This window comes from Pan paniscus, chromosome 2, assembly GCF_029289425.2.
Source record: "Pan paniscus chromosome 2, NHGRI_mPanPan1-v2.0_pri, whole genome shotgun sequence".
In the NCBI taxonomy this organism is placed as follows: domain Eukaryota; kingdom Metazoa; phylum Chordata; class Mammalia; order Primates; family Hominidae; genus Pan; species Pan paniscus.
The window spans coordinates 124,380,910-124,395,008 of NC_085926.1; the positions used below are offsets into that span (position 1 = coordinate 124,380,910).

The 14,099-nt window shown below is 45.7% G+C and overlaps 1 protein-coding gene across 4 annotated transcripts in view; it reads right to left on the reverse strand.

The window, feature by feature from the left end:
- ZXDC (ZXD family zinc finger C) overlaps nt 1-14,099 on the reverse strand; it is a 38,368-nt gene that overhangs the window by 13,726 nt on the left and 10,543 nt on the right. For 2 of the 4 annotated variants that reach the window (XM_034957283.3, XM_008968184.4), the window contains 2 exons: nt 10,211-10,896; nt 8,326-8,410 (listed from right to left, as the gene is read on the reverse strand). In XM_034957283.3, the coding sequence (XP_034813174.1) occupies nt 8,326-8,410; nt 10,211-10,896 (771 nt within the window). Of the gene's footprint in view, nt 1-8,273; nt 8,411-9,945; nt 10,897-14,099 lie in introns of those variants that run through there. The other 2 variants (XR_004670702.2, XM_063602555.1) reach the window with 2 other exon arrangements.

Sequence of the window (14,099 nt, forward strand, 5' to 3'; positions counted from 1 at the left end):
TACGAACTTACTGAAAACATGCACAGAGTGTACAGTTCTTCTGGACATTTGAGTTACAAATATTATAAACAGTCCCGCACTGAGCAGCAGCAGCATGTGCAGCTTCACACAGATCCCTGGGATTTCCTTGAGATAAATTCAAAAAATGTAATTGTAAGACTGAATATTATGCATATTTTTTGGCTCCTGAACACATTACCAAATGACCCTCCAAAAACATCACAGAGTGTCCCCAGTGAAGCTCTCCTGAGAAAGCACAAGGACGCGCTGTGTGCACCAAGGCCGGCACTGGGCTCCTGTCAGCTGGGAAGGCCTAGCCGACCTGGCCCTCAGTCAGATCTACCAATGTCCTTGTGAGCACCAACCGGCTGTGTCTCGCTCGTTGCCATCCTCCTCATGACCTTCTGCACCATGATCTCACGCTGTTACTGGTGATCTGGAAAGCTCTCTGTGCGGACGTGTCTCTGTGGCTGTGCCTCTGCTGATACACTCTGGGAAATGATTGAACCTTGGGGCCTCAGTGGCACCCGTGCAGGAAGGGTTGATGGCAGGTCTCCACCTCATAGGGTTTTTGTGAGGCGTGAACAGAGTTACTGCATGTGAAGGACACACGACAAAAAGAACAAGGGCAGGCTGCCCCCACAGCTCTTCATGCCTTAGAAAAACCTTTAACCTCTCATCTTCATTCTTTATTCTGTATGGAATTCTAATATTTTTTTTTCCCTAAAAGGCCAGCATTCACCTGTCAATAACTGGAAATGCCATCTTTTCCACACGCAAAGATGACCAGGTCCCAGGTCAGTGCCCAGTGCGCTGGATCCTGGGCTCCTGGCTCTGCCACGCAGCCCCAGCACCAGAACATGCTTTCAGCTGCCACAGCCTTGCGTGAAGTCTTAGCTACAGTGCAAATCCTCTATGTCATTTTCCGTTTTCTTAGACATTCTTGTCCATAGCTTCTTACACAATTGTCCTGGAACCTGCTTGGACTTCTGCATGAAATCGCACTACAATGCTGTGGGAAGAGCGAGAGGCTTCTCTTTCCTTCATCCCACGTCTGTCAGCCAAGCCTGTGGGCTCTGCCATCGAGACAGGTGCAGGAGCCGAGCACTCCTCCCCACTGCTGTTGCCACTCTCGTTCCTAATAGGTGAGCACATAGGCTTCCAACTGCTCTCCCTGAAACCTCCCATCCATTTTGTAAATCAAATACAGGATTTGTTGAGAAAATAATAAAGTTACTCACCGATCTATTATTGAGATAACGCAATTAACAGACTTCGTAACATTAAATCATTCTCAAGCTATCTGATTAAGCTCCATTTGGTCAGAATAGTACATTAAATATATATATTGCCAGATCCTAAGTGTGTTTTATTTAGAACATTTTCATCTATCTTCGTAAGAGTCACCAATCTGCAGTTTGTTTTTTTTTTTTGAGACAAGGGTCTTACTGTCACCCAGGCTAGAGTGCAGTGGCAGATCCTAGCTCACGACAACCTCCATCTCCTGGGCTCAAGTGATTCTTCCGCCTCAGTCTCCCCAGTAATTGGGACCACAGGTGTGCACCACCACGCGTGGCTAATTATTATTTTTTTTACAGATGGGGGTCTTACCACGTTGCCCAGGCTGGTCTTGAACTCCTGGCCTCAAGCAATACTCCCACCTCAGCCTCCCACAGTGCTGGGATTACAGCTCTCTTTCTGAGAGATACCCTTGTCAGATTTTTCATGGGAAGCTTCTGTTTTCCACAGAGCTTTGGAGCAGCATTTACTGCACAAATTCCACAAAGGGGGAGAACTGAGGAACTATTCATATTCTTATTTCTGAATGATTACTTGTTTTCCTAGAAAACTCTGCATTTTGTTGCAAGTATTCTAACTTATTATCATACAGTTAACATGATATCTGTTTATCTCTAGGTATTCCAAAGAATTTGTGGAATTTACTTAATGCTTTTTTTAATTGCTCAGACAGAAAAGGAAAATGACGGCCTAGGGGCTGTATCCCCTTAAGGATATGTTTTCTTTGGCCCATACCAAAAGTTTTTCTAAATCTGAATAAGCTGTCACATTTAAGCATCAAAATCTGGATTTGACTCTGTTCTGATAGGAAGACATCTGAGGCACAAACTTGCATTTAGTTTTGGCTACATCCCTTGTGTTCCATATACAGTAATACATAATAGTTGGCTTACACATCAAGTGTTTCTAAGACCCTCACATGTAATCCACAAGAATCCCAAGTGCAGCGTGCTTGTATTACCATTTCACAAAGGAGAAAGCTGAACGTGCAGGGAAGTCACTGGCTCAAGAGTTCAAACTTATAAACACATGGCCTATCCATTTTCCTGTATTTGTAATTAGCTTTTATTTTTTTTCTTTTTTTTTGGCGAAGGAGTTTCGCTCTTGTTGCCCAGGCTGCAGTGCAATGGTGCGATCTTGGCTCACTGCAACCTCTGCCTCCCGGGTTCAAGCGATTCTCCTGCCTCAGCCTCCTGAGTAGCTGAGCTGGGATTACAGGCATGAGCCACCGCGCCCAGCCTCGCTTTTATTTCTTCTTTCACCTGATTGTCTAGAGGTTTTGTTTTCCAAGTAATTTTTACTAATTTAACATATTATGATCAGAAAACATAGTACTGCCTATACATGTGTGTATATATATGTGTATATATAGGCATATATATATATAAGCAGTACTATATACTATGTATATATATAGGCAGTACTATACATATATATATATATATTTTTTTTTTGGTAAAGACTTTTGTATAGTTTTCCTGATGCCCTAATTTGTTCCGTTTAATTTCTATAAATATTCAAAGGACATGGAATAGGATCTGTTAAATCAACTTTATTAATCCCATTTTAAATATCTTTCATATGCTTATTTTTTCTGCTTGATCAGCAAATAATGAACTAATCACTTTCAAACTGCTAGTTTCTATACATTCAATTATCTGAGATTTCTATCGGCTTTTACATTGTTTGATATTATACGTTTTCAAATAAATATTCATCTAAATGTCTATGGGTCTTATAGTTCTGTTGTAGGCTACACATGAACAGCAACCAAAAAGAGGAAAAATCTTCTTTGTCCCCATGCTTTTTCCTTGAATTCTGCACTTTTCATATTAACATTAGCCCTTGCTTTGTGATTTGCCTTTGCTTTATTTTACCCCGTCTTAATCTTAACCTTCCCAAATATTTCCATACAGGGTGCACCTCTCCTAGACAACACACAGCGGAGAGTGTACTTCCGATGTATTCAATCTTTGTCTCTTGAAAGGAGAGGTGCCCTCATTACATTTCACTGTGACACAGGATACCCTTGGTTTTCTGTCACAATGTGTCTTGCTGCTGTCTCCTCTGATAAGCACCACACTTTCTTTCCCTTCTCTGCCCTTAGACAGCAGAAAGGTATACATACCCATTTATAGTTCTGAAGCTGTTCACGTTTTTAAGCTTAACTTTGCTATTAATTTTAAGAATAAAACTTGACATTTTTACACTGAGAGAAAAATTCTTGTTTTATTCTAAGGGGAGAATCTCAATACTCAAGATAAAGAAATTCACACATTTTATTTTCTACACTCAACAGCAACACAATGGGAAGAGTCTTGGATTTCAGATGCTATTGCTCAGACTGTACATTTCCTAAGAACTGACGTGTGCACTGGCTCCTAACCACATGCACAACAGCGAAGTCTTGACTGTTTCTAAATGACCCGATTCCATTAACAGTCCTGTTACACTGCAACTGCTGTTCTTGGACTTATTACAGGTCCATAGTCTCTCAATCACAAATGTTGAAACCCAAAAAATCCCAAACCCAATTTTTTTTCCCTAAACTTAATGCCAAAAGTAATTTAGCAACATAACTGACCTGAACTGATGTAAAGCTATTTACAGTCTCATTTGATCCCACTTAGATATATTTTGCTGAAAAGTACCAATGTAGTAACTAGTGGTATTAATAATATATGTACCATATTATCTAAAATTTGAAATAGCCTGAATCCAAAGCACAGCGTGGGTTAACATACATAAATACTAGCACTGACCACTGAAACCCTAGTATAACAAAACCCCAGTAACAATAAGTCCACCGAGTGTCTGCATGTTGGATTCTATATACCATCCTCTAACAAAAGAAACCAGGGCTCTCTGGAGGAGGAGTTGATTCCAGGGCAGGGACAGGGATAATACAAGAGCCTGGTGGTGCTAGGAAGGAAGGAAGTGCTCAAAACAAAAAGCCAGGATGGAGAATGTTGATGGGGCATAAGAATCCAACTGAAGGATTGGCCACAGCTGGAAGAACTGGAGCAACAAAATAAATGGTGATAATATTGATCATAATCCAATACTGACTACAGCCCAAAGAATCAATATCGTTGAGGCCGGGCATGGTGGCTCACGCCTGTAATCCCAGCACTTTGGGACGCCGAGGCGGGCGGATCACAAGGTCAGGAGATGGAGACCATCCTGGCTAATATGGTGAAACCCCCGTCTCTACTAAAAATACAAAAAATAAATTAGCTGGGCATGGCAGCGCCTGTAGTCCCAGCTACTTGGGAGGCTGAGGCAGGAGAATGGCGTGAACCTGGGAGGCGGAGCTTGCAGTGAGCCGAGATCGCGCCACTGCTCTCCAGCCGGGGCGACAGAGCGAGACTCCGTCTCAAAAAAAAACAAAAAAAAAAGAATCAGTATCATTGAATCCATACTGCGAATAAGTAAATGAGGGAGAAGAGACAGCTCTTCCTTACAAAATTAATAAGTACACAAGAATAAGGGAAATGGAAAATCACCATTAAACCCCACAGGCAAAAGCCCCTGCTGAGTGTTACATGAGAGGAAAGCTTAAAGAGAAACAGGGCACTTGCAGTGCAAGGCAAAGGGTTAACCCTGCCAGAGAGGCCTCGCCTCTGCCCCCAGCTCCTGGGAGATCTCTAGACCCTCGGAAAGTCCTGCCTGGTAAGAATGTCTGTCTAACTGGGTGCCCTGGGCCACTTCCACAGTCTGTGCTAACCCTGTGGTGGAGGCCTCGGGCACACAGCGCCAGCTCGGCCTCTGGAGGGCTGGAGACTAAGGCCAGCCAATCCACACAACTGAGACCCAACAAAACTCCAGACAGTGAGTCTCAGGTGGGCTTCCCTGGGGGGCAATGGTCTGTGTGTGCTGTCACGTGCTGGGAGAAGTTGGCACTGTTCACACCTCCATGAGAGGACACTTGAAGCGTCACACTAGGAACTCTCATGGGCCCTGCCTTGCCTGGGCCCCTTTTCCCTCAGCTGGCTTTAATCTGTGTCCTTTTGCTGCAATAAGCCTTAGCCGTGAGTACAACAGCTATCAGTGAGCTCCATGAGTCCTTCTAGAGAATTACCTAAGGGTGGTCTTGAGGACCCCCAAGCTTGCAGTTGCTATTAGAAGTGAAGGTGGTCTTAGGGACCCCCAAGCCCCGCACACAGTCTCAAAGCATCTACTGCAAGATAGTTAATTACAAAGGGAAAAACAAGAAGTTGATGGTGAAGAAACCTAGCAGCTACCACCCTAACCAGTGATCCAGGTTACCACATCTGCCGTGTGGACAGCATGGCCCAGGGAGGATGTGTGGGGAGGGCACCTCACCCCCATCTCCAGCAACCCAGCCCGGGTCTCATCTCCAGAAGACATCAGGCAGGCCCACAGGGAGGACGGTCCAGAGCAATAGGCCCATCCTCTTTGAAAGCATCATGACAAGGGAGGGCCAAGGCCCTCACCCAGACCAGAGGAGACGGGGAGGGGTGACAATTAAATGCACATGGAACCTGGAACAGGGAAGGGCACTGGGGTAGTCTGGTCACATCCACATCAAGTCTGCCATTCAGCTGCCAGGACTGCGGCCACAGGGGACTCTCAGCTGTGATAAATGCAGCATGAGTATGCAGGATGCTGCTTTGAGGGGAGGCGGGCAAAGGCATCCCCGCCAGAGGATGCAACACTGTGACAAGACACACAGAGGAGCGCTGTGCAGGAATATGTGTCTAAAACCACAGCAGACCCATGGGCGCGGGAAGACACCAGTGCCCTGCATGTTTTGGAAAAGAGACGGTGGCCTTCCTGCACTGGCTGAGGCACCTGGAGGGGCTTTTCAAGGATGTGGGTGGCACTGACAGCAGCCTCACCCTCACGAGGACATTCTCCTGCTGCACTCACACACAGAGACCTAGCAGGTACCAGGTTTCCATTTCCCTTAGAAGTGTATGAAGTATTTAAACCAATGAGTGCATTAAAATACTCTGACCATCACTGCAGGATGCTAAGAAACTCACACAGATTCAAACATCATGAACTGCACCTCAGGGTAAAAAAACGAGAAGCTGCGCTTTATAGACATGTCCCAGCTATAAGTAAGAAAGGAATGACACATTTAGAGTACCACCGTTTAGAGTAACCCCTAAGAAATGAGTGGATCCAGTATCTGGTCACAATGGTTGCCACCAGAGGCTGGGGGTCTCCTGCAAGAGCCCACTCCCACCTGCAGCGGAGTTTTACCAACCAACCAGATCTAACCACTAAACGTAACTACTAATTTTCAGGAAAAGAAAAAAAACGAAAGAACCTATTAAAACAGTGATGTGATCATTAAGGTCCAGACTGGCACACTCGAAAGAACAATCAGTTTCTTCAACAAAAACCAGGCAAGACCTAGCAGAGAACCCTACAGCTGTCAAACAGTCAAGAGATGATGCATCAACCAGTAGTGACATATGAACCCCACTGGATTCTGATTCCAACAGACAGTTACACAAAATATTTGAGGCATCTGGGACAACTGAAAATTTGAACATTTGCTAGATACTGACATTAAGAAAATACTGTTAATTTTTAAAGAAGTGGCAACACTAGATGGCTATAATTTTTTTTAATGTCCTTACTTTTTTTTTTTTTTTGAAATGGAGTCTCACTCTGTCACCCAGGCTGGAGCGCAGTGGCACAATCTCGGCTCACTGCAACCTCTGCCTCCCGGGTTCAAGCGATTCTCCTGCCTCAGCCTCCCAAGTAGCTAGGATTACAGACATGTGCCACCACGCCTGGCTAATTTTTTTGTGTTTTAGTAGAAACAGTGTTTCACCATGTTGGCCAGGCTGGTCTCGAACTCCTGACCTCAGGTGATCCACCCACCTCGGCCTCCCAAAGTGCTGGGATTATAGGTATGAGCCACCGCACCTGGCCAATGTCCTTACTTTTTAAAGATAATGCTGAAATATTTACAAAAACAGTAATGAAAACATCAAACCTCCTTTACAGATAGTACTCCAAAGCAATGTAATAAATAGGACACGTGTTATATACTTGAATGTTTGTCTCTTTTTTCTTCAAGATTATCTACCAGGTTCAATAAAGGCATCCGCTTTCCTTCATGAACTTTACTTGGTATATGGTCAACTCTTTCTACAAATTTCACCACCACACTTCCTTCTATTATCTCTGCAAGTTCCATTCTGGTACTTTGTGAACTGTTGAGGTTTCCCTTCCTAAGTCACAATTCACACTGATGCATACATTATAGTGAAACACTGGCTTTAAGAAAACTGATTAACAGAAAATCGGCAATTGTTATTTATTTTAAATAAGAAGTCATAATACTATTAGGAATAGAGAGCAAGATATAAAATCATATCAACCCTTTTAGATAAATACAAAGGACAAATGAAATACACAAAAAACAATATATTTTAAAAATCCACTGTTAGTTTTTAGAAAAAGATTTAGCAGTTTCCATTAAGCACTACATCCCACTATTCCATTTTTAGGAAGGACAGATGCTTGAGGCCATAGGTATCACCAGCTCTTGTTTGGTCTTTAAAAATGCAAGTAAGTTGCTAACATTTTCAAATAAGATTTCAACATAACTCTGACAATGCCACAGGACACACAGTTTGGCTCCATGTACACGTACCTGGGGACAGTGGCAGTCCCCAGGTCTCTGCCATGCCAAGATCAGGCCCCAAGGCCATTCAGCACCAGGCACAATCTCTGCTTTCCTGACAACTGGCCTGCTTTGCTTATTTACCTTAGTAGCCTTCCAGGTAACTGACACTGGTGTTTGAACGCTTAACTTTCACAAAGCTTGTTTAGGCAAATAAAATATGTTCATACTGATGCTGGGAATTTTGTTACTAATTTTTTAAGTTCAAATAAAACTAAGGAGTTGATAAAAGGGTATTCTGAACAGAAAAGTAAAACCAAGAGCACAGAAACACCTGCTGTGTTTCTTCTGCCAGTTAACAGTGACAGAGAACCCTCAGGCCCTTGCTCGTCCGGCTGCAGCACACACGGCCTCACCTGCATTGCTCCCCGCTCCTCTCTGCTTTTTTTCCTTGGCTAGTTGAATGGCTCGGTAATCAGTTCTTGCTGAGCCCCCACTTTCCTGAGACCAAAGAAAAGCATGTCAGTCACTTATCTAGACACAAAGGAAGGGTAGCAAGGGAGCTACAGAAGTGCCATAAGCCTGCTTCTGGGACATATCCGAGCTCCCAAAACCAGAGTCACCAGCAAGGCACACAAACGGCCAAACGCTACGTCCACTTGTGGCGAGGGCCGAACAAACTTGGAGCTGGAACAATGTATGTGACTTTCTTATCCAGAGAAGCAAAGTTCATTCCTCCATAGTCTAAAACATAGTAAAATATTTTACACAGAAACTTTTAAAATCAATTACATACTTCTCTGCTTTCTGAAACAAACACCGAGCCTTGCCTGGGTAACCCAGGGTCACCTTACCACGACACTTTTCACGCTGTTTCACACATGTGCATGGCAGGCCCGGGGCAGGTCCCACCTTAGAGACCCACTGTACAGGCTGCTCTGGTGGCAGGGGCTATACTTTGTCAAAGTCTTACACAAAAATAATAATGATGGTACTGAATTCAGGAACTTGCCTGAAGGAGTCAGACAGTACTCAGAGGACATCAGCTGTTGCAAGTCTGTGAACGTTTCCTAAGACAGACAGTTTACCACTTATCGCTACGAAGAGAAAAAGAGCAGCCCTCAAAGCTCGTAGCATACCTGGGACCCATTCACCACACACCATTTGTACTCAGAGAAGCGAGGTAGCCCAACGTCACACAGCTAGCAAGAAAATGAACACGGGGTTAGGACCAAGGTCTTGCTGGCTTCTCTACCTCCACCCACAGCTGCAGCTGCACCAGGGAGCTTCCATTTCCCAAGGCACCGAGGCACACAGTCCTAGCACCAGGGACTGACTGAGCACTTGTCTCTGACCTGTGGCCACCTCCCATCCCTGCCCAGTCACCTGTACACTTAGCAACTACTATGGCTGCCTAAGCAAATGCCGGCAAGCATGGCTCTGCCACCGACAATCAAGACACCAGAAATGCAGAGACAGAGACCATCCTCCTCTCTGACTGAAAGAAATGAAAGGTGGCTCCATGGAGCCTCAGCTACTATGTGCCTCACAACTGATCCTACTGCAAAAGATGTAACATTTTTTAAAAGTTGTGGTAAAATAAGATGTAACATTCTCAACAATATAAATGTCACCATCAAATTTAGCCTGTGCCACAAAAAAAATCCCTATCTGATCATTCCCATCTGGGTCAGGAAAGTCAGACTATCTCCCAAGAATCTTTAAATTATTTTAAATTAAATTATATTAAATGTATAATTGATATAAAGTATATTAACTGTCCAGCCTCAAACCTGGGGAAGTACTCTTATAATCCTCCAAGAACTAAGGCTCATAAACCCCACCCTTTTTTTTTCTTTTCTTGTTAATTCTAATTTTAAAAAAGAGTTTGGTATGGTTTTAAAGTTTCCATTGAACCTCTGAAGGTGGCTTATGTCTCGACTCCTCTTCTAGGACTGGTCATGAGCTGAGAAGCATAGAGGCAAAGTATCTCAACATTACAAAACCCCCAATCTTCAAGGAAAGGAGCACATTACCATGGAGCCACAGGACTCCAAAGGACCTCAGAAAGCATTTAGCCAAATCTCCTTATGCAGGAAATAAATGAGAATTTAAGGCTCAGATGGGTTAAGGTGATTTGTCAAGGTCATAAGAACTTGTCAGTTCCAGACTTGTAGTCCAGGGCTGCGTCCTTTTGTAAACCAGAAACGTCTGCATAGAAAGGATTAATCCAGAATATCCTCAAGACCGAGTATGAGAGAAGTGACCTATATGGTGGTGACTGAATAGAGTGCTTCATACCAAATAGAAGTTGCCAGTGCCTGCACTGAGCTCTGTGTCCTGGGCACCGTGCTGCTCTGCTGGACTGGGCAACGTGGACTGGGGCAGCCCATGGCTTCCTTCCTGCTGCCCAACTGCTCCTGGGCGAGAAGGCGAGTCCGGCTCCACCTTGATTGGAGCCAGCAGTTCCGGGACACTGGCATTTTCTCGGGGGGTGCTTGAAGAGGTCGGTGTGGTGATATGTGCTGCTAAGTTACTATTGGAGGTCAAAGCCAGTGGGTCGTCACTCAAGTTCTTCATGGGCAGAGCCACCAGACAGCCTAATGCTCCTGCACTCACAGTCTGCACGTCATCCACACTGAAGCTGCCCTGCTGCAGAACCGTGGCTGCTGTCCCGAGAACCAGAGGGCTGTCCAGGCTTGGGGGAATATCACTGTGGGCCACCAGGACCAGGGGTTCCATCGGCCCTAGGGAGCTATTATTAGCAGGGAGGTTCCCTCCCAGAGAGGAGCTCACAGAAGTGACGTCAATAGTCAGGATTCCGGAGTTCAGAGCCTCATCCGACCCACCTGCAGAACCACTAGCATTGGCAGGTGTGTCAGAGAAGAGTGCAGCAAGATCCATGTTAGTGAGCTCACTTTGGCCTGGGCTGCTGAGTTCACTGCTGGGAGTAAGAGAACTCGGAGCTTCTAGCTGAGGTAAGAGATCTGAAAAAAAAAGGAATACACTCTGGTTACTTTATGACCTTGAAGACTGAGTACTTTTGTTTATGCCCAGGATGTTACCGAGTGATGCCCCAAGGAAGCACTGACTGTCCTCTTCCCACACCCTGAAGCTTGGTTATCACGACAGAGTCCCATGGCCGGTCGCTCAGGGCAACCGACACACACCCCAGGAAGGGACAGGAAGGGACACTGGCTGACATCAGACACTTTACGTACGCGTCTTGGATCCTCAGGCTGACAGGGCTTTCTCCAGGGGAAACAACTGGAGAGAGATTAAATAACATTTCCTAAGGTCAGGCCAACTGGTAACAGCAAGAAGCAAAGTAAGACTTGGATCCATGTCTTTCTGGCTTCAAAGCCTGCACCCTCTCCCCTCTAGGTGCCACCGGAGCTGCCCGAGAGGACTGAACCTTTCCACTCAGCTGCCAGTTGCTAGCTGGCCTGTGCTCTGAGGATATTTTCAGAATCAGCTTGTCAGCTCATGTTTGCCAAACTCTGTGCTCCACTCCACAACTAGCTGCCACCCCAAAACCGACTGGAGCCATATAGGGGTGAACAAAGGAAATAAAACTGGCTGCCTGGCAAAGCCAGGACAGACCCGAAGCTTCAGCTCTAGGCAGATGCACAAGACTTCCAGGCATGCTGGGGGCCCCCTAGACGGAGCTTTTCCTGATGGGCTTTCCCTCCCACAGCCTCCCCTACTACTGCATCTCCAGCCTCACATTTCCCCAGCAGGACTGCAAGCCTCCTGAGGGTGGAGAGCCATCTGACCACCACTGTCCCCTCAGCCCCCAGCACAGTGCCCAGCCCTGGTGCAGCATGTAATTATTATTATTTTTTTTTTTTTTGAGAGGGAGTCTCGCTCTGTCGCCCAGGCTGGAGTGCAGTGGCGCGATCTCGGCTCACTGCAAGCTCCGCCTCCCGGGTTCACCCCGTTCTCTTGCCTCAGCTTCCCGAGTAGCTGGGACTACAGGCACCCGCCACTATGCCCGGCTAATTTTTTTGTGTTTTTAGTAGAGACGGGGTTTCACCACATTAGCCAGGATGGTCTCGATCTCCTGACCTCGTGATCGGCCCGCCTGGGCCTCCCAAAGTGCTGGGATTACAGGCATGAGCCACCACGCCTGCAGCATGTCATGATTCTAACAGGCCCTTCTTCATCTGGAGTCTTAATTTCTGGTCATAATACTCTTTAAATATTTGATTATTTGTTATTCAACTACGTAATTTAAATAATCAGCATACTTTTGGGGGAATAATGACTTCCAAAAAATTTTAATGCATAGGCAAGTTTAGGGTTTGTATACAAGTACATGCCAATTACACCAAATCACAGGATGCTTCAAGCATCAAGCAAACAGTAAAATGGAAGCATAATTAATTTGGGCAAAAGAGCCAAATAAGGACTTGATGTCACACTTTCCATAGGACTGTCCCCAGCAGCTTCCTGACTGTGCCAGCACCTGGCCCAGAGGAAAAGCTGCTCTCGGTTCTCTGATCCTATTTCTCCCATGCCAGCTGTTACTGTTCCCAAGCTCATACCTGCAGGCTGTGAACACCTGGCCAGAATGTCTATTATATTTTATATTTTTAATAATGCAAATCTACAAAAGAAATCTATTCTAGACAAAAAGAAAATCAAATTCAGAATGTATCCTCTTTAGTTGTCATATTACTTTAAAGATTAAAAAAAGTATCAATATAGTATCACTTCTTCAATAAATATCCCTTAGTACCAATGAAGCATTTTGAAAGAAAATGGTAGTGATCCTTTGGAGAAATTAAAAATGGAAAACTATGTCAGTTTTTCAAAACTTCCTAAAAATTCCCTTGACTCTCTTGAGGACTCAGCTCCCTGTGAAGAGATCATGAATAATCTCAGTGCAAATGATACCCATTTATTAATAAATTTCTTACTTAGCACTTTACTAATTCTATAAACATTTACTACCAGAGACCAGACATGTACAAGGGCCAGATATTAACACAATCACTAAATAAACATTAGATAGCAGAGCATCTGGCAAAACAGTCATGATCACCACAGTTCAAAGCCCAGCCCCAGCCCTTCCTGCAGGTGTGACCCTGGCAAGTCCTTTCTATCTTGGTTTCATCAGTGACAAAGCAGTGAGGAACCCACTCCCAGGACCACCATTAGGGGGACTGAAACAACCCATTGAGGGCGTGACATAATCCCACGGTAACTGGGTGTTCTCGAGTGCCTGTTTTTCACTAGACGAAAGGGTGACACCTGGTCTTCTACCCCTGACAGCTGGCAGGGGGATGCCACACAAATAAGTCATTGTCGCACAGGAAATTCAATCCTGGGATACATAGGCTGCTACAGAAGAGGGTCTCACATCCCACTAGAGTTTAAGGAAAGTGCATCTAGTATAACTCTGGGCCTCTGCAGACTTCTCAATTGGCCAGGTCAGGAAAGGGGAAGTGTGCCATGAGAGGGAACGGCCAAACAGGGGAGAGGCCTAAGTGATGTAGTCTCACAGAGCCCTCAGAGAAAAGGGGCCTGGTCATGTGGGCCTCTGTGAGCAAAGGTGACACCCTCCAACATGAATCAGGTGGCACGCACATTCCGTGTCCTCAAGACACTACTAAAGCCAGAAGGGCAATTTATTTAAATATAAAGCTGAACAGCAACTGCTGTAAACTGTGAAAGATCAGTGTCCAAGATCCCAAGGAGGGGCTTCATGACCACTTCTAAATAGGATCACAAGAAAGCAAAGGCCACAGAACTGCCCTGAGCCCAACCCCTCACCGAACTCTGTGCGAGGCATGAAGGCCTGTCCCTTGCCAACGCGGCAGCTGTGACACAGCTGCGCCCCAAAGCCGGTGCTCTGCTGTGGTGCTGCTGGTCACACAGGAGACGTGAGGACCCAGTTGGTGACACACACAGCCTCCACGGACTGAGCAGCAGAAGTAACTCAGCCAGGCCCGGTGAGGAGCGACAACCGCACCAGGGCCCAGAGAATAGGGCACATGGGCGTGCTCCCCAGAGGGGCCGCCACCACAGCTGCCAGGCACTTCTGTATCCTGGACTGTGGAGAAGGCCTAGTGGGGTAGGTTTCCTAGTCCCATGCTGCAAAGCTGCCCAATGACTAGGCACTCACACACTCAGCATTCCCCTCACAGGTCACCAGGCCACCGTCACTTTCCTCTCTAACCCTGCC